The sequence below is a fragment of the Pipistrellus hanaki genome, assembly GCF_964339955.1.
Source record: "Pipistrellus hanaki genome assembly, chromosome: 11".
NCBI lineage: Eukaryota > Metazoa > Chordata > Mammalia > Chiroptera > Vespertilionidae > Pipistrellus > Pipistrellus hanaki.
In genome coordinates, this window is record NC_140513.1 from 4,092,966 (window position 1) to 4,118,986 (window position 26,021).

A 26,021-nucleotide genomic window follows, 5' to 3' on the forward strand; every position below is an offset into this window, starting at 1 on the left:
TTTCTGTTACAGCTTTATTTGATATTCGAATGAGTCTACAGTTCAGACCCACAGGTAACGGATTGCTTCGTGGTTGTCAGAGGCTAGTGTGCGTTATTTCCGAGGGTAACATTCAATGACGCGACGCAGAACACACAGAGGGACAGAGACGTGATTGTTCAGACGAGAGACGCTGACACGTGCCTTAGTGTCCAAGTGATTGATCTAAGGCGGACCCCGTTGACCGATCCACAGTGAGGGCTTCTCGCCCCGGGTGCTGAGTGGGCCCCGGGTGCCAGGCTTGGGGAGCCCCCTCTTCCGGAGGCGACCTCCCCGCCGCCGCCCGCCTCCTCCCACCGTCTGTGCGGACGGGAGCAGCGGGGGCGAGGGGCGGCACCGGGCACGCTCATGACACAGGAGGTGGGGAAGCAGAGTCCGAGAGGCAGCCCCTCCTGGCTCCTAACACTGTCGAGGGGCAGGGAGGAGGGAGCACCGTTCGCCCGGGGAGTAGCCAGCCCGAGTCTCCTCCCATCTTGGCAGCTCCAGAACATTCCCTCTGGCCAGCGGCCACAGCGGTGAGCGCCTGCCAAGACACATGGGGGAGAAGGAAAACAAGACACGGAAAACAAAACAGCAAAGTCCCCCCCCCTCCGCCCCCCAGGGGAGGAGAGGAACAAAGAGAACTCTGGACCAAGGTCAGCAGATTCGGAAGACACCCCGGGAGGAAACACGGTCCTGCCGCCCGCGGGGAGCTGCGCCCACCCTGAGACTCCAGCTCACTGGCCTTTAGTGTCTTTTTTTTTTTTTTTTAAGTTTTTTTCTTTTTAATACCCAAACCCTCCGTTTTCAAAGCTTAAAAAAAGTGTGACTTAAAAAAAAAAAAAAAAGCCAAAGCGGGTGAGGCAAGCCCCAGGCCCGGCCTTCCCACCTGGGGCCTGCTCTCCACGCGGCCCCCGAGCCCAGCCCGGCACCCCGGGGTGATCTCCCTGGCCACTCTGCTCAGGTCCCGGTGGGCACTGAATGCTGGCGGCGCCACAGAAGGAAAAGCAAAACAGCCCCCCTCCCTCCAACACCCCCACGGGAGCGCTCCTTGGGAATGTGTAAGTTATTGGAGGAGGGAGCGGAGGTGGAGAAAATAAATACCAAGAGCTAAGGTGATGTCCCCGAACCTCTGCATGGCGCAGCCCCTGGGGCAGAGACGGCCTCCAGGGAGGGGGCCTGATTGTCCAAACACGGCTCTGAGATGGATCGCAGGTCCCCAGCTCCCCGCAGGCGCCTGCGGCACAGTCTCAGAGGCAAAGGGGCCAGCCCCTCAGGTGCTGCGGTCCCGGGCCCAGCTCCCGTCCTGCCGGGCCGAGGCGGGCTCCTGGGCCGGGGCCGGAGGAGGCCGGTGGTCCCTGCGCTCGGCGGCCCGCGCGGTCAGGCCTGCTCCTTGTCGGCCCGCCACAGCCGCTCCTTCACCTCGGGCGGCAGCGTGTTGAACAGGTCCTCCTCCACCACCAGGCCGCTGCGCTTGAGCAGCGGGCACTCGCCCAGCTCCACGGGCAGGCACTCCAGCCGGTTGCCCCGCAGCTCGATCTGGGTCAGGTTGGTCAGCTCGCCCACCCGCGAGGGCAGCGACTGCAGCACGTTGTTGCCCAGGTGCAGGGCCCGCAGCTTCCGGCACTGGAAGAGCTCCGGGGGCAGCGCCTCGATCTGGAAGGAAGGAGGGGGAGGTGAGGTGGGCAGGACTCAGACCGAGGGCCTCTGGCTCCCAGGCTGCCCTCCCCTCCCCTCCCCCGGGCACCGGCACCTTCTCTGAGGCCCGCTCCAGCACCGCTCCAGCACCACCGGGCCAGAGGCTGGCTCACCGCCGCCTGCACGTAAGGCCTCAGCTCTGTGGTCACCTTCTCCAGGAGCCTCCCATGCCCTCCTGAGCAATCCGGCACCTGTGCCCCCAGCACTGCCGTCCCCGTGCTGCCACTGCCTGATCGCCTGCCACCCCGGGACTTGGAGCTCTGAGCGGGCAGGACCGGGTCCACCTTGTAGCCCGCTGTCTCCATACCTGGCACCCTAAGAGCACATCCCGCTAGCCAGCTCCTATGGACACTCCCTCCCCCCACCCAGGGCTCCCGGGAGCCAGGCTGTGGGTCCTGGCTGGTGAAGGACAGTTTAGGAGAGCAGAGCAGCACGCTGAGAAGACTCCTCACCCTTACGTGTTGCTGGGAACAGGGGGAGCTGGCACAGGCGGGAGAATCCCAGCTGTGTCACCCCCTCTTCCCTGGGCCCGTTTTCTCCTGTCAAGTCCCAGGCAGCTCAGGAGAGCACAGAGCCCAGTGCAAGGCAGAGTCCCCTCTTTCTGATTTTGCAAAAGCAGAGTAATGGGCAACACTCAGCTCAGCACTCATCCGGTTTAACTCTCTTAACCCTAGAACGGAGCTGTAAATATTCCGCAAACACTCTTCCCATTTTACAGATGGGGTAACTGAGGCCCCCGAGAAGCTAACTTGCCCAGGAAGGTGGAGTTAACATTTAAACCTGGTTCAACAGCACACACTCTGCTAAGCGTCTGCACTGTTGGTGGAACAAGGAGCGAGCACAGGGCCGAGTGGGGACGGTCTGCGGGCACAGGGAGGCCAGCTTCTCCCCGGCCCTCCCCGAGTGTCAGCTAGCAGCACGCGCTCTTACTGAGCCAGGGCGTCCTGAGATGACCTCCTTCAGAGGTAACGCGCAGGAGGAGTCCTAACCACTGAGGCTGCCCGGCCCCGGCCCATTGTCCTGCGAGGAGGCCACGCTGGGGAAGTGAAATGGGACGTGCAGAGCCAGGAAGGGCCGGCCCTGCTTCTGCTGACTCAGAGCCCCGCCACAGCTCCCTTCTGCCAAGTACGGCGCTCGGCGGCCCGGGCAGAGCCTTCCCCTGCCTGGGCCTCAGTTTCCCGCTGCAGAATGCGAAGGCTGAGCTGAGGACGCCTCTCGGCCGGATCTGTGCTGCGGCCTCTGGGCAGACGTGGGCCTCCACCTCGCAGGCTCTCGCCCTCTCGGCCATCTTTGGAGAGGAACTCGTTCCAGGTGAGGAACGTGTCCTTGTAGCAGAAAACCCGTGTGGCTGTGGCTGTGGCAGAGGCCACGCTGTGCCCAGCGGTCAGGAATGGGCCAGTGCAGGGACAGACGGCGAGAGGAAGATGGGACAGGGGCTCCAGCAGAACCGAGAGGCCAAAGCTTCCAGACACCCACTGCCCCCACAGTGGCACGCTCTGGTGGCACAGGCCGTGGTCAGAGCCCGGGAGAGGCTCCGGGGATGAGGGACGGAGCCAGGGTTCACATGCAGAGCTCCCTCCCTGAAAACCCTCTCCCGGACCACCCCCGCCCAGCCATGCCCTCTCTCCAGACGCACGAAGGAGGCTGCAGTGGCTCCCGCCCTTCCTCCTGAGGTGCTGTTCGTCCCCAGTCCTGCTCGGTCCCACCTCCTCAGGGACCTCAGTGTCCCCCCCACCAGCACTGAGGTGGCCTCCAATCTACCTGATCTTTGAAAAAGACAACCTCCCAGAAGCCTCTGGGGCTGCTCCACCATTCTCCAACCTCCCCAACAATGGCCTGGAAAGCTGCCATCCCTCCTCAGCCCGCGGTGTGACCCAGCCTCCTCCCCATCCACCCCTGAAACCTGCTCCTTCCCCCTGGCCCCTCAGTGCCATGAGCCCACACCCTGCCTGGCCTTGCTCTTCTGCCCTCTACCCGGAAGCTCCACCAGACTTCCTTCCTTCCCCGAGCCCTGGGCAATGACACCTGAGCTTTAGGCTGACTCAACATGGCCTCCTGGACATCCCAGGGCCCCAGACACCCGGCACTGGACATACAATCTCCTCTGAAAACCTGCCTCCTCCCGTGTCCTGTCTCAAACACTCTTCCCATTCTCCCCCCGGCAGCCTCAAGTCACCAGCCAGCCCACATTCTGTGGGTCCCACCCCAAACCCTGGAAATCCTCTCTCCCCATCCCTGCAGCCTCTGCAGCCACACGGGTTTCCACCAGCACCGTTCTGCTCACCTTGCCCCCTCCACCCCACCCCGCCCCTCCCGGGGCAGCAAGAGCAATCTCGAAACTGCAAGTCAGCTTGCTCCTCTATTCACTTAATCTGCAAGAGCTCGGCGGACCTCTGCATTGAGCAGAAAAGCCAGGTCCTGTCCCGAGAGCCTGGCCTGGTCGGAGGAATGGGAACGAGGTAGAGCCGCTCACTGGAAGGGAAGTGGGAGGAACAGGATGCTCCTCCCAGCCTGGCGGACAGCCTGGGCCTGCCCCCAGGGAAAGTCCAAATTCCTCTGGACTTCGCTGGCTCATGGTCCTCCCCGTTGGTCCTCGCCCTCAGCTGTCAGTTACTCCAGGGACTGGACCTGCCAGACCCTCCCCTCTCACCTGGCTGCCTCCTCCTCCTCCTGCAGGGCCCGGTGGAACCTCCTTCCTCCCAGAGGCCCCGCCCCGGGTTAGTGTGGGCGCAGGCTCTCTGTGCCGAGTGTCTCTCCCACCAGACAGTGCGCTCAGGGTGGGCACACCGTGGGCCTTGCTCATGCCCGTGTCCCCGGCACCACGCTCAGAGTGCTCAGAACACCTGCCACATCGATGAACAAGTGACTGAGTGAGTGGACAGCGGATGCCTGCTTGTCAGGGTCCCCTTAGCACCAGTGACACTGGGAACAGGCTCGTCAAGGGCCTGAGCTGGGCCACCCACCCTGCTTTTCCACCTGCAGGCTCCTGAGGCCGGAGAGGGCTCCAGCTGAGGAGGAGGAGCCTGAGACTGGGAAGTGAGCTGTTTCCCGGGAAGGCCCCTGGCGTTCCAGGCGGCGGGACAGGACGTGACTAAGCAATGCACCGAACAGGGTCGCCTTCCTGCCTGCCACCAGCTCCTTCCCCGAGGGTGACCTCAGCCAGCAGAAGGACCTCACAGGCACACTGGGGTGGGCAGCTGGGGTGGGGGACAGGATGGGGAGCCTGGGAGGAGGGCCCATCAAGCCCTGGGCTGGAGCTGTGTTCTGGGGCAACCCCCCGGCCCAGCTCCAGGGGCAGATTCTCAGGGTGAAGCCACCTGGGGTCTGACCTTCTCCCCTGTCCATCCTCAGGCATTCTCACAGTCCGAACGGGGAAGGGACCAGGACGTGCCCCCGTCTCTGATATACGGGGACAGGCTGTTTGCAGTCAGAGAGGCTCCGGGAAGAGGGGCGCTTCTAAATGGCACAGCTGGACCCCCAGTCCAAGTGACACCGAGAGGCGTGTCCTTGCCTGGGCAGGGCGTTTCAGGGCTGCTGGGACACGGGGGATGCAGGGACACTGCCCCCTCAGGGCTGACACACAGCACGGCTCTGACCCACCGGGCTGCTCTATGCCACTGTGTCCGATGAGGCGCAGGCGCGGTGTCTGAATCAGCCCCATCCCAGCCCGTGGCCACGGCTCCATCGCTGCCCACCTCACTAGGAGTTGCCATCTTGGGAGCAGGGACTCAGACAACTTGCTCTTCCCACCGTCACCCCCCCTGCAGGTGCCGGGAGGGGAGCGGGAGGCCTCCTCAGTGGCCGTGCTTTCTCACTGCACAGGCCAGACCACAAAACCGCGGGAGCACCTGCCCTGACCCCACCCCGCCTCTTCGGAGGGGCGGGGGGCTTCCCAGGCCAGGGATGGCAACGGTCTCCAGGGCGTGGCCTCCCGAACGGTTTGCACAACATCCTCTCCAGAGAGGTGGTGGCAAGTCAGCCCCAATCACGCCCGGCTCTGCCCTCCACCGCCCAAACGCGGGGGCGAGGGGAGGGCGGCGCGCCAGGAGCTGTGGAGGCGGCTGGCTTCCCCTCGGCGCACGGCAGCCACCACAGTTCCCGTTCCTGCAGCCCCAAATCTGGTCTGGACCCAGCTGGGGAAATCCCGCTAGATCCAGGCTAAGTCCCACCTCCCGCACCCAACCCCGAGATGGACAGAGAGAGAAACACAGGCCGTGGACCTCCTGCCCTGCACATCCTGCCTCTGAGAAACCTGCACGCGGGCACCAGGGAGACAGACCCCACGTGACCGCACGTCCCTCCGGGCAGAACTGTGGTCCTGATCTGGCCGGTCTGGAGTGGGGCCGGGAAGTCTGTATTTTTAGAGGCCCCTCTAGGCAGTTCTGGGAACCACAGGTGGGGGTCCCCAGACACCGGGCCTCCTGAGCACCCCCACTCACCCGGTTGGCTGTGATGGCCAGGTTCTGGAGGTTCTGCAGGAGGCCGATGTCGGCGGGGAGGAAGGTCAGGTTATTGTGGCTGAGGTCCAGGTAGCGCAGCTTGCGGCAGTAGAAGAGCTGGGGCGGGATCTTCTCGATCTTGTTGCGGTTCAGGTAGAGGCGCTCGAGGTTGGTGAGGTTGCCGATCTGGATGGGGATGTAGGCGATGTGGTTGTACCAGAGCTTAAGGCAGGTGAGGCGGTGCAGGTGCTGGAAGCTGATGATCTCCTCAATGGTCTTGAGGTTGTTGTCCTTGAGGTCGATCTCCTGCAGGTTGTGGAGGCTGAAGATGGAGTGGGGGATGCGCTCCAGGTCGCAGCGGATGAGCTCCAGCTCGGTCAGGTTCACCATCTTCTTGAGGCTGTTGAGGACGATGAGCTTGGTGCCCTCGTTGTTGATGGACAGCTTCTGCAGGTGCACGCCCACGTCCGTGACCACCTGCGGCAGCTTGCTCAGGTTGCTCTTGAGCCGCAGCACCTTGAGGCGCTTGAGCTCGCGCAGCCCGTCGATGACGATGTAGCGGTTGTTCTCGGCGCTCAGGTTGCCCGTGAGGTGCAGCTCCTCCAGCGTCTTCAGGCTGTAGATCCACAGCGGGATCTCCTTGATGTCCGTGAACTTGATGTGCAGCGCCCGCAGGTTCTCGCGCAGGAAGGCCAGGGCCGGCGCCTCGATCTTGGCCGCCGTGTGGTACAGCCACAGCTCCTGGAGGCCCGTGAGCTGGGCGATGCTGGGCGGGATGGTCACGTCCGGGATCAGCTCGAGCTTCAGCACCTCCAGCTCCACCAGGTCGAACACGGTGTCGGGGATGCCGCTGAGCATGAACAGGTGCAGCTCCAGCTTGTCCTGCGCGTTCTTGGTGAGCCGCTGGCGCAGCTTGTCCAGCGTCCACTCGTTGTTGAGGTTCAGCTGCCGCAGCTTGTTCTCGCTCACCTCCGACAGGAAGACGGCGAAGCGCTTGGAGTAGAGCGGGTCGTACTGGTCGATGAGGTGCAGCATGAAGGCGAAGTCGTTCTTGACGTCGGGGATGTCGCTGTAGCTGCTCTCCTCCCGGATGGACTCGAAGGAGTACTTCTTGAGGGAGCGGCGCAGCATCCACCACAGCGTGTACATGCAGATGAGGCCGTAGAAGATGACCAGGCTGATGTAGAAGGACGCCAGGATCTTGAAGAGCGTGGCCAGCGGGTGGGCGCACCGGTAGGTGCGGTAGCCCGTCAGGCTCTCGATGTCCACGGTGCAGTCCACGTCGAACTTGATGTTGTGCACGTAGTAGACGGTGTAGCAGATGATGAGGATGAACTTGATCACCTTGATGATGGTCTGCCGCATGTAGAGGCGGTACACGATGTCGCCCTCCTCCACGTGGGTCCGGAACTTCTTCACCTTCTCGAAGAGCGCCTTGGCCTGCTCCCCCTCCTTCTTGTCCAGCACGCCCGTCTCCGAGCGGTCCACGATGCCCTGCTCGATCCGGGACTTGGTCCGCTGCAGCATGGGCACCGTGGCCTCCACGTCCTCGCTGACGGTGGAGGACTTCTTGTCCATGGAGCCGTTCATCTTGCTGAAGGCCGGCTTGGGGTCGCTCTCCTCCACCACCGTCTCTGACAAGGCCCGCGTGGTCCACGGCGAGTCGAAGCACTTGAGCAGGATGGACACAAAGTGCTCCAGCTTGGAGCTGGTGCGCGGGAACTTGAACCAGAAGTTGCTGCAGGCCAGGAAGATGAGCGTGTGCAGCAGCACCAGGTAGGGGAAGTACTTGGCGAACCAGTGCAGGCGGTTCTCGTAGCACACGGCGTCCACGTAGTTGTACTGGTGCCGGTCCAGGTTGTACTTGATGCCCGTGGGGCCGGTGTCGGGGCCCGGCAGGACGGTGGAGTTGGGGTAGACGGGTTCCGGGGCGGGGGCGGCCCAGCCCCGGAAGGAGTCGTTGCAGGAGTCCTTGGTGACCCACTTACAGGGCAGGCAGATCATCTTGTCCTGGGTGACCTGCAGCGTGCCCCCGAAGACCGCGATCATCAGCATGACGATGGAGATGTAGTCGGTGAACACGTCCCACCACGGCTTCAGGATCCGGTACGCCGGCTGTGTGTCCGCAAAGTAGCGGAGCTCGGTCACCGGAATCATGGTTCAACCTGAAAGGCACCCACAGGAGGGGTTACTGCAGGGCGGCCTGGCTTTCTGGGACCCAGGGGTCAAGGGAAGGGACAATGACCTCGTTGTCCAAAATTCCACCTCTAGTCTAGCTGGGAGTCAGAGCTTGCCACTCGTGTGGCAGCCCCCAGATCAGCCTTTCTCCGGAAACCACTGTGGGGGCGGCAGGCAGCCTCCCCATTTCACAGACAGGAAGACTGAGCACTGAGCTGAGGACCCACAATGACAGGTGGCTAATGCAGGCTCACAGGAGCATTTGGGATATCGGCTAGACCCTATCCTCTTATTCAAGCATGTCAAACTCGTGGCCTGTATGCCTCATTTATTTGGCCCGTTAGCCTCTGAGTTTGACATGCTTGCTCTTACTGGTCAGACCGACTGGAGGGGCTTGTTGAAACCACCAGTTCACTCAGAGCCAGCTGCCGGGAAGCTGAGCCAGCGACCTGAAGCCGTTTCTCAGAGTCTGAGAAAAGCCAAATGCAGAGGGGGGCTCACTTTTGTAAGCCAAACAGGGAAGTCGGAGCACGCCTCAGTGTGTGCATAGAGTTATGTCCACACAGGATTCTGGGAGCCCTGGGGGAACCGGAGGACACACACCGGAAGTGTAGGAGCAGCTCCTGGGTGAGGGGACAAGAGAACAACATGTTCTCAGCTGGAAGCAGAAAGGCAGATCCTGACGATGCACTACGGAAAATGGCCTCTGGCTGCGTCTGCCGTGTGTGTGTATACAGAAATTAAAAGCAGCAGCAGCAGGTCCCTCCCAGAAGAGGCCAATTCCGCAGATCCCGGGTAGAGCCAGGAATTTGATTTTTGGGGGTGATGTAGGGGGTGATTTTTTAATACGTGACTTCGGTGACACTAGTGATTGGCCAGGTTTGGGAAGCACTAGCTGAGAAGCCACATTCAGGAACTCAGCCCGTGGCGTACAGGAGGCTGCCACGGAATAAACGTGGGCAAGGACTCTCCTCTGTGTCGCTCTGCAAGGCCCGGTGCTCCGGTAACGAGCCATGTCAGGGATGGGACGAGAAGGTACCTGATGTTTGCAGAAGGCCTGGGAAAAGACGAAAAGCGTGAGGCTGGAACTGAAGTCCCTGTGAAAGCACGCCCAGAGTTACCACTGCTACCTTTTCAATGAGTAATGACCTTCTAGTCCTTTCTGTGTATGTTTTTAAAAATAAAACTGTGGCCGAAACCGGTTTGGCTCAGTGGTAGAGCGTCGGTCTGCGGACTGAAAGGTCCCAGGTTCAATTCTGGTCAAGGGCATGTACCTTGGTTGCGGGCACATCCCCAATAGGGGGTGTGCAAGAGGCGGCTGGTTGATGTTTCTCTCTCATCGACGTTTCTGACTCTCTCTCCCTCTCCCTTCCTCTCTGTAAAAAATCAATAAAATATATTTAAAAAAATAAATAAATAAAATAAAAATAAAACTGTGATTTTTCTTTATACCCTATTTTGTACTCTAGACTTTAAACGAAGGTTAAATCCTGTGTTTTGACAAATGGATCTGTTTCTCTTGGGAGAGGAACAAGGGTGCCAGGTTATGGGACTGGGCCACCTTATTTTGATTACTCATACTATAAATAATGACAACAGCATGAATGTTTCCTAAAACAGGGCTTCCCTGCAAACTCCCCATCCTGTCCTTCTAGAGCATGCTGGGATGTGTGGGGAGGATAGAAGGAAAGCAAAACAGGACCCTGTGGAAAAACCGGGGCACCGAGCTAGCCCTCACCATGGGGTCCTCTCGTGGAACCCTTAGATGCCAGGATGGAGGGCTATCTTCAGCCCCATTCCACAGATGGGGGAACTAAGGCCCAGAGCACTCGAGTCACCCGCCCAGTGTCACTCTTATAAACCGAGGACAGAGCTGAGACCAAGCCCCGACACCTCCCTGCTCGGGTCCTTACCAAAGCCTGGCCTCTCTCCACCTGCCCAGGGCCCCAGGAGACAGAGCACAGAGTGCCGCTTCCCGAGCCCCAGAGCCCAGGTCACTGCAGGGCCAGCAGACACCAGCTCCGCCCTGGCCGGTGGCTCCGTCCCAGGTCAGCCTCCCGCTGAGGCCAAGAGGCGCAGGCCAGGAGCGCAGCCACAGGAAGGCCCGGGCCCTCTAATGACCAGCTGCTCCTCACCACCCACACTCCCGGGAAAGTGGCACTCCAGGGGAGGCCTGCTGAACCAGGCAGCCAGCCTCCTGCCGAGACACCCAGACATTCGACCCACCCTCCTGGCTCCCCAAATCCTCCTCCGGGGGACCGGAAGAGAAGAGGGGCCAGGAGGAGAGGGCCCGGGGCCTGCGGCAGCCTGCCCGGAGAATCCAGGCTGAGTGGGTCATGCAGGATGCCAGGCGTGGGGGGTGGAGGCCGTTTGTGACCAGGCAGGATGTGGTTTCCAAGGGGAGTGGGTGTGTCAGGACCGAGAACGCCCAGCCTCACAGCGAGGCGGCTCCGGGCCCTGCTATCCTGGGCTGTGCACACGCTGCCGTCCTGACCCTGGTCTGAGGCGGGAACTGTTCACAGAGCTGGTTCCAGGTGAGGGAGCTTGAGGCTCAGAGGGCAGGAAATGGTCCCATCTGTTCTGACCCAGCATGCCTGGCTCTTAACCCCCAACCCCATCCCCACCCAAACACCTGGTCTCGAAGCACATCCTGGACTCTGCTTAGCCCTGGGCTTGGTCCTGTGGGGCAAAGTGACCGAGGTGTGTCCCCACTGCAGGGGCCTCGGTCCAGTGTGAGTGTGAGATGGGTGGGGGAGGCAGAGGAGTGCCCGGATAACGACCCGTGTGCCGGGAGGGGCACCTGAGGCTAAGGAGCAGAGAAGATGCCGACCGGGTGCTGAGGCGGCTGCGGGAGGTGGGCCTGGGGCAGGCTCTGCGCTGGCCGGCAGCTTTAGGTTCTGCACGAGCACAGGGCGGGACACCTCTCGGGGCTGCTGGGAAGGTCCACGCTCCTTCGTGCTTTGCAGAGCTTAGTGCGGAGCGGGGGCAGTGAGCGCTGGCCGGTGCACACCTCTCCTCACGCTCCTCACCACGTGGGAGAGGACCAGGCGCCCACTGGGGACAGGAGTCTCAGCGCACAGTAGGTGCTCAATAAACTCAGAGGTCACAAGAGCCCCCCGAGAGGGGCCTGGGCCAGAGTGGGTAGAGCGAAGGGGTGGGCCGCAGGGGGTGGCAGACCTGGGCTGCAAGGGCAGAGGGAGGAAGCAGCCCAACCCAAGGCCGCTGGGGAGCGATGGATGGATCCCCACAGGCAGGGAGCTCCCTGCAGCCACCACCCCCGGAGCCGGTGACTCAAGGTGACTAAACACCCAACCCCCACAGCTGGAGCGGCTCCCCTGCCCAGGCTGACCGAGGGCCACGCCCAGGGCTCCCCAAGCCCCGGAGGGGTGCATTGCTTTGGTGCCATTTTTCTCCTCACGCTGCTTTCTTGTAGTAAAATACATACAACATAAAATTTACCATTTTAACCATTTTTAGGTGTACAGTTCAGGGGCATTAAGTGCAGTCACATAAACTCTGTCCCCATTAAACACTAACTCCCCAAGCTCTCTCCTCCCTGCCCAGCCCCTGGCAACCACCATTCTACTTCCCATCAACCTGACCCCCTGGGCCCTCCTATCAGTGGATTCTCACACTACCTGTCCTTCTGTGACCAGCTCATTTCACTTAACACAATGTCATCAGGTTCACCCATATTGCAGCATGTATCAAAATTTCCTTCCTTGCCAAAACCGGTTTGGCTCAGTGGATAGAGCACATGTGTCAAACACAAGGCCCACGGGCCAAATCCAGCCCGCCAGGCCTTGCAATGTGGCCCGCACCGCGCTGTCATCACTGCACTCGGCTGTCAGTTTATGACATTGTCAGTTTATGACTGTTCAGTAAACCATTCGGCCCGCGATTTAGGCTGGATTTTAGATTTTGGCCCCTTCTCTGATTGAGTTCGACACCCCTAGGATAGAGCGTCGGCCTGCGGACTGAAAGGTCCCAGGTTCGATTCCGGTCAAGGGCATGTACCTTGGTTGCGGGCACATCCCCAGTAGGGGGTGTGCAGGAGGCAGCTGATCAATGGTTCTCTCTCATCGATGTTTCCCTCTCTCTTCCTCTCTGTAAAAAATCAATAAAATATATATTTTTTAAAAATTCCTTCCTTTTTGGACTGGATGTTATTTGTCATGCCCATTTTACAGATAGGAAAACTGACGCTCAGGGACAGCAGTGATTTGCCTGTCAGTTACAGAGGGCACCCTCACATCAGATCTCCTCCAGGAGGCCCTTCAGACGGAGCAGACCTCACCGGACAGCTGCCCTGGGACACACTGGGTGTGGTGGGAGAGCATGGAAGGAAGGAGGCAGAGTCAGGGGAGGGGCCTTTCCTGCAGACAGAGCATCCACCCCCTCCCTCGCTCAGCCCTCCAGAGCCAGCAGTGCCTCCTAGCACAGGTGTGGAAACGGCTTCTCGGCCAGGATCTCAGTTTCCCTGTCTGGAAGGGAGCAGAGAATCTGTCACAGACGTGCCCATATTTTGTAAAACGTGGTCAAGGAACCAAGGGGCATGTGATCACAAATCAAACGCCGAACTCCTAGAACCACTAGAAACAGGCAGTCGAGCCCGGGACGGCGGCTCAGCTGGTCGGAGCGCTGTCGCCTGCACCGAAAGGGGCGAGTCCCATTCCCGGCCGGGCACATCCCAGCTTCCGGGCTCGATCCCCGGCAGAGGCACATACAGGAAGCAACAGATCAATGTCTCTCTCTCACATCAATGACTGTCTGTCTCTCCCTCCCTGTCTTTTTTTCTCTAAAATCAATTTTTTTAAAAACCCTCAGGTGAGGATTGAAAAAAAAAAAAAGGAGAATCAGTTGAAAGAAAAAAAAAAAAGGCCAAATATATGAATAGACAAGTTAAAGAAAAAATGCAAGTGGAAGTTAACGTCTGAAGTAATTATTAATCTCCCTGCTAATCAGGGAATGCAAATTAAAACAACCAGATGCCGGTTCACTCCGCTGCGCCTGCAGCAATGCTGAATTCCTAGAGGGCGCTTGGGCACACGGGTCCCACAGAACAGCATTACACATACATGTGAAGCCACACATAGGAATACTCATGGAAGAGTTTGCTGTTCCTAATAGCAAAAGGTCAGCGACACGCTAAGTATCATCAAGGGGCGGAAGGATAAACTGCTATAATCATAATACAACTGAACAGGAAAGCAAAGAAAATGCTACCTGGGTAGACAGACCTCAAAAACAACGGACTAAAAACAGGCTATAGACCGATACACACATTACATAAGGTTTTCTGTCGCGTGTGTGCCATGTGTAGTGAGGGCATAAAAACATGCATGGCGGGCCCCAAAATGAAGGTAATAATTTCACTTGTGGGGAGAAAACGGCATTAGAAAAGATACTTTAACTGTGCCTGAAATAATTTGAGAGAGAGATCGGAAGCAATTATTGCAAAAACTAAGTCTTATATATAAAAACATGTGTTTTAGTTTTATACCTTTCTGGGTGCTTAAACTATTTCATACAAAATTTACCAAAACCATCACCCCGGTTGGCCCTCTCTGGCCCTCACACCTGCCAGGCGCAGCTGGAGGCAGTGGCCACCGGCCCTCACACCTGCCAGGCGCAGCTGGAGGCAGTGGCCACTGGCCCTCACACTGGCCAGGCGCAGCTGGAGGCAGCGGCCACCGGCCCTCACACCGGCCAGGCGCAGCTGGAGGCAGCGGCCACCGGCCCTCACACTGGCCAGGCGCAGCTGGAGGCAGTGGCCACTGGCCCTCACACCTGCCAGGCGCAGCTGGAGGCAGTGGCCACTGGACCGGCTGCCAGGGCAGCAGATGCAGCCTCCTCCCAACTGGCCGGCTGCTCGCTGCGCAGCAGCACCTGTGGGCTGAGGACCCAGCAGGTCCGGACCACCCTCCTGCTCCTGCCCTGCCCCACGGAGATGCGGAAGTGGCCAGACCCTTCCCACGGTGCCCACAAGGCAGGGAGAAGGGGGCTCCGGTTCCAGCACCCCTGCTCCTGCGAGTCAGATAAGCAACCCTGAGGCCCCAGGGGCGGCAGACTGATCTCAGGAGTGCAAAGAACAAGAGCTTTGGAGCTGGGGAGACACGGGTTCAAATCCAGCTCTGCCATGAAACAATCCATGACCCCAGGCAAATTACTTATTTCATTTTTAAAAAATATTTTTTTATTGATTTCAGAGAGGAAAGGAGAGGGAGGGAGAGAAATATCCAGGATGAGAATCACTGATCAGCTGCCTCCTGTATAATCCCCACTGGGGATGGAGCCCACAGCCCAGGCATGTGCCCTGACCAAGAATCAACCGCGACTTCCTGGTTCATAGGTCGATGCTCAGCCATGGAGCCACACGGTTGGGGCCAGGCAAATGTGGTACTTTTATAAGGAGGAAGAAGCCAAAGGCCTTCCTCACGGTGTGGTCTCTGAGGATCGTAAACGTTTACGAGAAGTACCTGCCGTCCATCCCCTGCGTTAGAAAAAGGCCTGTCCTTCCCAGGAGCGGGCACTCCCTGGGCACAGCCCTCACTGGGGGAGCCAGTCTCAGGGAGGGTGAGCTCAGACCCACAGCTGCTCCCCTCTGAGCCTCAGTTTCCCCAGCGGTAAAGGGGACTGTTATGGTCCCCACCTCAGAGGCTTATTGTGAGGATTACACAGAAGATGCATATCGTGAGAACCCGAGTCTGACACAGGAAGGCACGCTATAGTTACCACACCCACTGCCAGGGCAGAACACCTCCCAGGATTCAAGGGGGTGGGGTGGGGGGACACCCAGGTGAGGGCTGAGCTGCAAACACAAATACCTGAGGCCGGGCCAGACACCTAGAGGCCCCGAGACCACCCCTTGGGTATCAAGCCTGGTCCCCGTTGCTGATTTCCTTCTTCAGCTTCTTACGGACAGAACAGGAGGCACAGAAACGGCACGCTGCCCCTCGGGCCCGGAGTAAGACCACCCAGCAAGCTCCAGCCCTCTGCAGCCTACAGAGCCTTGGGTTCCACACCTGAGCGGTGCCAGCAGGCAGGGCAGCGGGTAAACAGGCACAGAGAGCCTTTTGTTGAAGCTCAGAAAGGCTGGGAAGACTTCCCAGGCGGGAGGTAGGGGGGAGGCTGTCTCTCCACCCCTCTCCCAGGGAGGGGGGGCAGGGCCCTTTCCAAGAGGCCCCAGGAAGACACCGGGTCCCTGGCCTCGTCCCAGGAGGGCTCTGAGCCTGTGAATCTGCTCCCTGGCCAGCGCCCCCAGCCTCCTTGGTCCCCGCGGCGGAGAGAGGAGGTGGCCTTGTCATGTGTGCTCACAGCCCACACCCGCCCAAGCAAAGGCGCTGCCCTCGGGCCCCCACACCCGCTGCAGTGAGTCAGCGGCTGGGGCTGGGGGCTCTGCCGGGCTTGGCACTCTCCCTGCGGAGAAGGGCACACCCTCACTTCCCGGGGAAGGGAAAAGGGGGGACGTTCTGGGCCAGAGCGGGGAGGGAACCAGTTTCAGTTCCAAACTGCTCTCACATTCGGGCTGGGCCTCCCAAACAGGCTTGTCCTCCCGCAAACTGGCACGGGCGGGGCCTGCCTTAGGACAAAGGGTGCAGTAAGGGACACCCACCTTGGGCTTCCCCCACGGGGAGCAGGGGGCCAAGCGGGAGGTGAGGGCTGCCCCCCACCCCTCCAGGCTGGCATTAGAGCGGCTGGTTACTCACACTGCACCCAGCACTTCCTGTGCCTCAGCTCCCAGCTCCACCCAGACCAATGGGTGGCGCCAGTGTGCGGCCTTTGGAAAGCCACTTGGCCTGCCAGGACTCTGGTTTCCTCATCTGTAAAATGGGCTGATGAGTCCAGCCCTCAGAGGGTGGTGGTGAGGACTAAAGGAGGCAGTCCGAAGAAACCTCTGGCCCAGCACCCCCCACTGTGATGTTAGCTGCTGTTACCATTATGGCAGGTTTACCAGAGTCTTTAAGGGCCTGAAGTCTGAGGCCCAGGGAGGTGAAGTGACCTGCCCAAGGACACAAAGCCAGCTGGTGGGAAAGATCCCCCAGATCTGACTCTCCATGTGCCAATCGCCTCAAAGGCTGGGCTCCTGGCCTGCCCGGCACCCAGGCCCAGAGATGCTTCCTGGGACAAGACCCCTTTTCCAGAGGGAGCATGGGAACCAGGTCTCTTTCTGGAACCCCAGCAGCCATACTCGGATGCTTCTGTGTCTCTCAGGTGCACTTTAAGGGGCTGGAAGAGAGCCCGGCTCTGGGGCTGGGCCCAGCAGCTCGGTGTCAGTGTGGGCCCGCGGGGCAGAGGCCTTAGGGACAGGTCTTGGTCTGCTGTGAATACCAGTGCCCTGGTATTGGGGGCTCAGCTGGTTGGAGTGTCCATCGTCCTGTACGCCAAAAAGATTGTGGGCTCGATTCTCACTCGGGGCACATACCCAGGTAGCAGTTTTGACCCCCTAGTCGAGGCACATATGGGAAATAACTGATCAATCCCTCTCTCTCCCCCTCCCTTCCTCTCTCTAAAGTCAACTTTTAAAATGTCCTTGGTGAGGACAGAAAACACAGCACTGCCTCTGGACAGGTTACAGAATGTGGGCAGGTGCCCCCAAGCTGCCGATGCAGCTTCTGCTGAGATCCCGGGGCCTGGGGCCGAGGGGCTGCCCCGGGGATGCTGCCCAGGGCGCCAGCTGGGAGATCTGAAGGATGGGATCGCCAGGTCGCCCCACCCCCGGTCAGTGCACCTGCCCACACCCCGACTGTTAGAGGGCGCGAGTTTGGCCGCGCCTCTGAGTGTCCGGTTGGCACGTGAGCGCGGTGGAATTTTACAGCCACTTTGGCTCCCGCGGAACGCCACTCAGCAGAGGCTCTGTGGTAGCTGTCTACTTAATTTGAGGTTTTCAGCCTCAGGAGATGTGTGAATGTAGAACTTGCTACGAGGTGCAGTAGGAACGCATCAGGAGAGTCAGCAGGGATGTCTGCGGCTGCAGTGAACGTTATTCTAGGAACGTCGGCCCCACGCATCCTTGAGGAGGGAAGGTTAATGGCCCCACCCGACACACACATCCGGGAGGCCACTAACACCCGGTCTAAGGGGGCTCCGCCGGCTTCACACCCAGGGCTCGGCTCTGGGGCAGAGGCCTGTCAGCAGAGGTGGGGCCAGGGCTGAGAGTGGCCCAGGTCGGTGACCACCGGCCTCGCGCCAGCCTGGGGAGCTTCTCCCAAGCACAGACTCCCGGGCCGGCTCCCAGGCTCTGCCTGCAGCTCCCTGGGCGGTGGGCTCAGGGGAACCAGCATTTTCAACAAGCGCCCCGGAGACTCGAAGTACCCCCGCCCCAGCCTGAGAACGGGAGAAAAGAAACGCGGAGGGTGGGGTGAAAGCGCACGCTGCCCGGGCAACCAGATCCAGGTTCGGTCCTGACTTTGTCGTTAAGGCAACTTTGGGCAAGAGCCCGTGTCCGCGCCAGCCCTGGTCCCTGGCCTGTGAAACGATGACACCACCTCCACGGTGGCTGCGGCAGGGAAGGTGCAAATGTATGTCATGACCCAGCACGGCGCCCAGGGCTCAGACTGCGGCCACGGAGGACGGCCAGACACGGGGCCCGAAGGCCCTGCTGCTGGAAGGAGGGAGGTGGAGGTGGAGGCAGAGGCCCACTCCAGGCCACGCGCCCGAGACCCCTGCCACGTGAGGGAGACTCCTCGGGCACAGATCTCATCCCCAGCTTGGTCCTGCCACATCACTCCCCCGGTTCCACAAAACCAGTCGCCAGGCCCGGAGTCCCTCCTGCCCAAACCCAGCCTGAGGTCTCTGAGCCCCAACACTGAGGCCCCTCCATCCTCTCATCTGCCCACCCTCAAGGCTCAAACCTGAAAGCAGCATTGCCACAGCTCCAAGACCAGGGTTTCTGCTAGGAGCTGCCAGGGTAAACTGAGTCAGGGCCAGACTCAGGCAAACACAACAACTCGTGCATATCCCCTGAACCTCCCAACTGCCCCCTCCCTGCCTTAGGCAGCCAGGGAGGCCGAAACCTAAAGGCCAGACCTCTCAGGCCGGCCCGTGCCATCCCTCCGCGCCGGCCCTGGCACGGGGGAGGAATTCTGGTCTCAGATAAGTAAGACCTGCTGCTTCCTGCTCATCGCTGGCCAGAGCCCTCAGCTCCGGCCTCCCTCTCTGCAGGACGGAGTTCCTCCAAACCAACAGGAAACTCAGACAGGGCAGGGCCCAGAGCTCCTGACCTTGTCCCAGTAAACAGGGGAGGCAACAAAATCACACCAGGCACTTCCCACCCACCTCTGCGGCTGCAATGCCCCAACGCACCGCAGAAGCCCCGCGTGGAGGGGGAAGGGAGCAAGGGGCACGGGTTCGAGAACCAGTGTCGGGACCTTCAGACAGGACACACACTCTCAGGCCTCCCCTTGCCTGGGAGCGAGGCCCAGGGGTAACCATTAATGAAGCCGGAGCAGCAGGGAGCAGCGGCTGTAACAGGACGTGCTCTGGGATCAATAAGCAAATAGTAATGATACACGTGGAAGAACAGACCCTCCCCATTCACACTTCCGGAGAGGGGGACCTCGGAGACCTTCACTTTCCATGTGACATTAAAACCACAACATGATAAAAACACAACGAACACGCAACTACCCGGTTTCCCCGAAAATAAGACAGTGTCTCATATTAATTTTTTCCCCCAAAGTTGCGCTAGGTCTTATTTTCAGGGGATGTCTTATCTTTCCATGCCCTAGGTCTTATTTTCGGAGGATGTCTTATTTTCGGGGAAACACGGTATGTTGGTAATTACGAAATGATAACAACAAGATTATTTCTTTTAAAATCCGGGCTAGGGAGGGCCAGACTTTCCTTCACCGGAAGCCGAGGTGGGAGGTGGGTCAGGGAGGCCTGGGGCAGGGAGCGAAGGACCCGGGCCCAGGATCCCAGGGTCAGGTTCACGTCCCATGTCCCTACCTTCTTTCCTGGTGAGTCTGGGTAAACTGCTTCTTCCCTCTCAGCCTCAGCTTCCATGTCTGTGAAGAGGGGATGGAAGCCACTGTCTGAGCTCCCCCAGATGATCCAAGGAGCTCACTGGTGAAGGTGATTTTTCCAAGTCACAGAGCAGTCCGTACACACACCGCTGCGATGAGGGAGCGAGCTCTGGCACACACTCAGCTAAGGGCCTTTCCCTGCGTCAGCGTCTTTAACCTTCAAACTCTCCCCAAGGGGGGTGGGGGCTGACATTATCCCCTTTTTATCCACGAGGACACAGGCTCACAGCTCCACATCGCGCATGGAGACAGCCGGAGTGCAAACCCAGGTCTGACTGCAAGGCGCTGGTCCTGACCCGTGCCTCCTCCCACCGTTAGGAACTGTTTTCCAAAGCGCAGGCCGAGGCACCCCAGGCCCCAAAGAGGCCCGCCCACACGATCAGGTAAGTGTGGGGCACACGCCCCGCTCGCTCCCTCTCAGACTCCCCGTGCTCACTTCAATGCACGCAAGGCTCTGAGAAGTCCTGCAGCCAGACAGTCGCTGTTTCCCACTGCGACCCAAGAAACTGGCGTGCCACGGAACACACCTCGGGAAATGTGCTCACGAGACAAGCCGGGCTGACAAGACCTGGGCTGAAGGAGAAAAACCAGGGGTTGGCAATGAAACTTAACATCGGCGTTTGATGAGCACGGCAGCCACACACGGCTCAGCAGGCCGCTGAGCTGGGCGGAGCAGGAGGAATCCTGTCCTCCGTCACCTCTGCCCTAAGCGCCAGGATGTGCAGGGAGCAGAGCAGAGGACTGAGAGACGGAGGAGATACTGCCCTTTGCTCCCGGGCTGGGCAGGCGCCTGAGAGGCCTGCTGGCCGGAGGAGGGCCGGTCCTTACCCCGGGGACGGCTCTGCTATCTGCGCGCTGGCTGCCGGTGCTGAGGCTGGCCCGCTTCTGTCCGGGCAGGGTCCTGGCATTTCTTTCGCTCCATGGAAGCTGCCTCCCTACGAGGAAGCAAGAGCTACTGTCAGCAGGGAGGTGTGTGACTATCAGGGCTACCTGCTGTGCCACCAACATTTTCCGAGCGCCTGCTTGGTGCCAGGCCCTCAGCTGGGCACTGGGGTGACAAGAGGGAATCAGACAGTCTACTGGGGAGGTGCCAAGTCGACAGTTACAAGTGGCTCTCGAGAGCCCAGGGCCCTGCTGCCGGGAACCCAGAGCCTCTGAGCAAACCTCCACTCCTCCGTCTCCTACGCAGGAGACCCATGCGGATGGGGTCAGGGAAGGCTCCCGGGAAAAGGTGTTGTCTGAGTTGACTGCTGAGGAAGAGGAGGAGTTGGAGAAAGGGCATTCCAGGCGGAAGGAACAGCACCTGTTTGCCCAGAGGGGAGGAACATGGCATCTGGAGAATGCTGAGCGGGTCACCCTGGCTAGACCCAGGGCTGGGAGTGGGATGTGGAGAGAGATGAGCTATTTTGGGGTCGGCCAGACCCAGGTAAAGACAAATCCTCAGCACAGACACATGATTTCAACTCAAAACACAAGGCACGGCCATTATCAAGAAGCATTTAGTGAGCATCTACTACATGTCGGCATTCTGCTCTGAAATGTTCACAAGAACGAACAAGACAAGTTAGCAGGGGACAGAGTGGACTCAGACAACCACCGGGGTAGGGAGCATCAGCCGGGAGCTGGGAGTGTGGGCCGGCCATGGGGAAAGCCAGAGGAGAAGCAGGAGCTAGCAGGAAGGAGGTGGGGGGAAGAGGGAAGTGCAGATGAAGAAGGAGGGGGGTGCAGACAGAAGGGTGCTAGGAGGGATTATGAGCCTTTGGACCATTTACGCCCTGGAGCGTTTACCGCCCACTGTCTAGGCCACATGTGTCAAACACAAGGCCCGTGGGCCAAATCCAGCCCGCCAGGCCTTGCAATGTGGCCCGCACCGCGCTGTCATCACTGCACTCCGCTGTCAGTTTATGACATTGTCAGTTTATGACTGTTCAGTAAACCATTCGGCCAGCGATTTAGGCTGGATTTTAGATTTTGGCCTCTTCTCTGATTGAGAAGAGGCACTGTGCCGGGAGGAAAGGAGCAGAGGACGGTCCCTCCAGCCCCACCGGGAGACAAGTCAGTGAACCCACGTCTGGTGATGGCAACGAGGCGGGAAAGCTCTAGGCCAGTGGTCGGCAAACCGTGGCTCACGAGCCACATGCGGCTCTTTGGCCCCTTGAGTGTGGCTCCTCCACAGAATACCACGGCCTGGGAGAGTCTATTTTGAAGAAGTGACGTTAGAAGAAGTTTAAGTTTAAAAAATGTGGCTCTCAAAAGAAATTTCACTTGTTGTACTGTTGATAGTTGGCTAATGAGTTTGCCCACCACTGCCCTAGGCAGAAGCCAGAGGCCATCTAAGCAGCCTCCGCCCCCGCCCTGCCCTCCTCGGGAGGCTGGGAGACACACTACGTGGTCCAGGTACCTGTCGGTGGCATATCAGGACTAGAAGCCCAGCCTCTGCACTCCCTGTGACCGATTCTTCCACTCCTTCCTCTTTTGGGAAACACAGGGACCAACCCCTACCTATTGGCCCGGAGCTAACGCCTCCTTCCTCTGGGCTGCGCTGTCAGGTTTCTATTATTAAGCTGCAGCGGTGTTTTCCTGTCTGCCTCTCTTCCGAGGCTGCAACTCAGACCAGGCCAGGAACTGTGTCCTCCGCGCACAGCTCCTGGGCCAGGCCAGGCACTTCCTAAAGGATGGCTGCGTGAGGGGACGCGTGAGTCAGGGATGGAGAGGGTGTGCTGGGCTCTAGGGTGCCACACCCATCCCCCCTGACTCCCCAGGGGGCCTTAGGCCATTCCCTATGCCTCAGTGTCCCCACTCAGTGTCCCCTCCGCTCTCAGAAGGAGTCAGGAATCAGACTGATTCCTTCTCTCCAACGCCTACCAGCCGGCGAGGTCCAGGCGGCAACCCCAAGCCAGGCCCCATCCCCGAGTTCTGACCTATCGGGGCTAACCCTCAGTGTCCAGCAAGGCCACTCCAAGTCTGCAGAGGACACTGCTTCCTCGTGGGCGTGCCCAAGGGATGGAACACAAAAGCGGTCTGGGTGCCTGCCAGGGGTGTCACCAAGATGTCTCCAGCCCCTGCTCTGTGTCCCACAGCCCCCAAAGGCAGCGGGGCACTAGACCCAACCCCAAGGAATCTCTAAAGCTGGGAACACAGGGAGGCAGACCTCATGTCACTCACGCCCAGCATCTTCCCAAGAGCCAGCCTCGGGGACAAGTCATCCGCCCTCGCCGCCCTGGCGAGCCAGAGGGAGACCTGACCTTCACAAAGGCAACGCCAATGGGAGTGAGCGATGGGCACTGCCCCGTCCCTCCGATCAAACTCCCACTCCTCCCTCTCCTACACAGGAAGTGCCACGAACAGCAGACCTCCCATCTGCCTCCGGTCTGCCAGCCCGCCTGCTCAGAGGGCGGGAGCCAGGGTGGCAGGGGTTCGAGGGGGTCCTGATTGGAAAGGTGAGAGGCCCTTGGGAGGCTTTCAGCTCCTCCAAACCCTTCCTCCACAACCGAGGCCCGAATTCCCTCCCCTCCCCAAGCTCCCTCCCTCCTCCTCCTCAAAAGGCTCCCTGGGTAGGGCAGGGAGGAGGCAGGTCAGGGGACTGTGGTCACCAAGGGGTGGCCCCACCCTTTCAGTCAAGTCCCTACCAGGGGGAGGCTGCCAGACACCCCCAACCATCCTCTTCCTTTCCAAAAAAGGCAGCAGTTGCATCAGCTGGGACCGGCCCAATCTTGGTTCATCCCAGTCCAGATCCAGGGGAAGAAGCCGCCGACCAAAGGAGCAGCATCATCCTGAGCCACAAGGACCCTGGGCGATGTGCCTCCAGCCAGGGAGCCAGCTCTGCGGCATCTCCAGCTCCCCCATAGCGGACCGGCCGGCCCCCGAGGCCCATCTGGATGCACAGGACACGGGCAGACTCCGGGGCCTCAGAACCAGGACCCGTCCTCCGGGAAGCCCAGCCCGGACAGGCCCCCGAGCCTAGCCGGGACCCTGTCCCCAAGTCGGGGCACTGTTCCCGCCGGATCCAGGGGAGGAGGGGCGCAAGGGGAAAGGAAGGGTCGGGAGCCCGGGGGAAGAGAGCAGGGGGACCTTTGGACAGGAGAAAGAGCTGGCCAGGGGAGAGAGGCCAGAGGTGGAACCTCTACGAAGCGGGGAGAGTGCGTGTGGAGGGGCGAGGAACTGGGGGGGACCCAGGGGATGACAGGGGACCTGGAGGAGCCGCGGCGGAAACTCCCAGTATGTGGAGCGCAGGGAGGCACGGGGTGCCCGGGAGGGGGCTCGCGCGCCGCGGCACCGGGGAGAGGGTGCGGCCGCAGACACCCCAGGGGTGGGGACGCCGGGCGCGGGGCGCAGGCAGAGAGACCGGGCGGGGGAGGCCCCCGGGAGCCGGCCCCGGCGGCGGGGCTGGAGCTGCCCCGATGCCCGGAGCCCGGCAGCTAGCGGCGGGCGGACGGGTAGGAGTGGGTTTTGAGAGGTGACAGCTCGCGCCCCTGCCCCCACGCCACCCACTCACCTGGGCTCGCCGCGCCCGGCCGCCCAGCAGGCAGCCCCCGGGCCCCCGCCGCACCGTCCGGCCACCGGTCTCCGGGCCCCTCCGGCGCCTCCTTTTGTTTGTCCCTCACTGCACCACTCAGTCTCCTCCGCCCCGGAAGTGACGTCACCCGAGGCGCGAACGCGGCGGCCTGGGCGTCGCCATCTTTTTAAGGGGTGCCGTGTCGGCGCCCTCACCGCCCCCCCCCTCCCCTCCGACGCCATGTTGTTTAGGGGCGGAAGTAGCGGAGCCCCGACTCGGCCCCTTTAAAGGGACAGGGACGGTCCTAACCTTCGCGGAGTCCTTGTGACCGGGCGCAGCGGCGGACGCAGAGGTGAGTAGCTGGTCTTGCTGAGCATTGCTGCCCCGACGTTAAGCGCCGAGGCCGGAGGGTCTGGTAGCCGGTGCGGAGCTGGATTGCGCCAAAGCGCTCGCGGCATTGGTGCTGCCGTTATTGCAGATCGGCTGCCCCAAGGATCCCCCAGCCGGGCGCCGCCGGCGAGAATGAATTACGCGCGCTTCTCGCTGACCTGCTCTCCGGTCCTGCCTGCACCCACACCCCCTCATGCGGGTAGGGGCAGGTCCGGACTCCAGCTCCGAAGCTCTGGATCTCGAGTCCTCGCAGCTCCCGGCCTGATAAGAGTAACGTTTGGCCACATTAAACAATAATCATACGGTGGCGTCCTGTGCAGCTGCTAAAATGAACACGTTCAGTCCGCACGAATACCGGACGATTTCCGAGTCACCTTAGATGGAAAGAAAGGAGCAAAAAGGTAGAACAGCGTGGACGGGCGCTGTCGTTTCAGGAGCGTGTGTGTGTGTGTGTGTGGTGGTGGTGGTGGGGGAGTCTGCCAGTGTGTGTATCACTGCTCTGCTAAGATGCATAGGAAGCTAGCTGCGGAGGCCCCGGGCAGATCGGGGACCCGGGGACCCACCCTGGCATGGGGGAAGAAGTTATCAGCATGTGCACAGGTTGGTTGTTGAAACAAGAGGATGGTGACAGCTCTCCTCTGGTGTCAGCCCTCCTGCTGGGAGGACTTACCGTCCCCTGTTATTAGGGGCGGAAACGGGCTGGGAGAGGCTGGATCTTAGCCACAGCTCCGAACCAGCGAGTGGAGGAGCCGGAATGTGAGCCCTGGAGGATTTTACACTAATACCTGTTAGGTGGCCGAAGGAGGAGCGCAGGAGGCCAGAATGGAGGGGGATTGGGAATTTATTCCATCTCCGCACACCAGGTGGCTGAGCCTGGATGGCTTCAGCTCCCAGGGAGGGGAGTCAGCGCCTTTTAAAGACTTTGGGTGGGCTGTTTCTGGGCGGAGGCTTCTTTATGCATACCCCAAGGGGAGACAATGGAATGTGGTCTCAGCAAAGGTGGTGAATGACCTGAAAAGCCAGTTCCCAGGGGAGAGGTGTCCATTCAATTATTTGATCAGACTTAACCATGCCCGCATTCCTGGCCCATCCACTCCCTAGGAGAAGCTTTTTTGTTATCAACCTTACTACACACGCTGGCCCTGGGCCCAGCACACATCGGGTGTCCACTAGCTGTTTATTGACCACTTTCTGACTGAACAAGTGGAACAAACAGACGAAGAGGGGCAGCATCGGAGGCCAGATTCCGGACTGGAGTGCAAGGCTTGCCCCGTTCCAGCCTTGACGCAGTGGCCCTGACCCCCTGTCCCCACCTGTAAAAATGAGAACCACGGCCGCCTGTCCTGCTCAGTGCTTTGCATGCAGATTGGCCCCATTTCTTTCTTTTCTTTTTTTTTTAAAAATATATTTTATTGATTTTTTACAGAGAGGAAGGGAGAGAGATAGAGAGCTAGAAACGTCGATGAGAGAGAAACATCGACCAGCTGCCTCTTGCACACCCCCTACCGGGAATGTGCCTGCAACCAATGTACATGCCCTTTCCGGAATCGAACCTGGGACCTTTCAGTCCAAACCGGTTTCGGCAGATTGGCCCCATTTCACAGAGAAGGAAGAGCGGAGAGAGTTGCCCCCAAAGAGCCCCCACAAGGCCTCACTAGTGTAGGGAGAGAAACCCAGCATCCGTGATGGGTGCTGCGGGGGCTCGGGCCTTGGGAGCACGCAGGAGGGAGCGTCTGGCTCATTCCTGGGTGGAGTGAGTCCAAGAGGGCTTCTCCG

At 60.1% G+C, this 26,021-nt stretch overlaps 2 protein-coding genes across 13 annotated transcripts in view; one reads left to right on the forward strand and one right to left on the reverse strand.

The window, feature by feature from the left end:
* On the reverse strand, nucleotides 1–23,998 carry LRRC8A (leucine rich repeat containing 8 VRAC subunit A). Of its 4 annotated transcripts, none has more exons than XM_084899813.1 (5): nucleotides 23,856–23,998; nucleotides 20,189–20,295; nucleotides 19,284–19,342; nucleotides 6,156–8,320; nucleotides 1–1,674 (listed from the first exon to the last, which is right to left on the reverse strand). In XM_084899813.1, exons 4-5 carry the CDS (start codon nucleotides 8,310–8,312, stop codon nucleotides 1,399–1,401), a joined length of 2,433 nt encoding a protein of 810 aa, XP_084755939.1. In that variant the 5' UTR covers nucleotides 8,313–8,320; nucleotides 19,284–19,342; nucleotides 20,189–20,295; nucleotides 23,856–23,998; the 3' UTR covers nucleotides 1–1,398. The 4 variants fall into 4 exon arrangements, with proteins under 4 accessions (XP_084755939.1, XP_084755940.1, XP_084755938.1 ...); XM_084899814.1 differs by lacking the exon at nucleotides 19,284–19,342 and adding an exon at nucleotides 21,863–22,039 and having other exon boundaries at nucleotides 23,856–23,961; XM_084899812.1 differs by lacking the exon at nucleotides 19,284–19,342.
* The window catches only part of LOC311630614 (kynurenine--oxoglutarate transaminase 1), a 22,639-nt gene continuing 19,653 nt past the window's right edge, over nucleotides 23,036–26,021 (forward strand). For 2 of the 9 annotated variants that reach the window (XM_084899842.1, XM_084899845.1), the window contains exon 1: nucleotides 24,094–24,207. The gene's annotated coding sequence lies outside the window, so the exon portion shown is untranslated. The other 7 variants (XM_084899849.1, XM_084899848.1, XM_084899847.1 and 4 more) reach the window with 7 other exon arrangements.

Excerpts from the sequence above, each read along its gene's own strand:
- LRRC8A (XM_084899812.1), bottom strand. The coding sequence starts at position 8,312 with ATGATTCCGGTGACCGAGCTCCGCTACTTTGCGGACACACAGCCGGCG. Across the intron at positions 1,675-6,155 it reads TGGCCATCACAGCCAACCGG|ATCGAGGCGCTGCCCCCGGA; the intron begins GTGAGTGGGGGT and ends CCTTCCTTCCAG.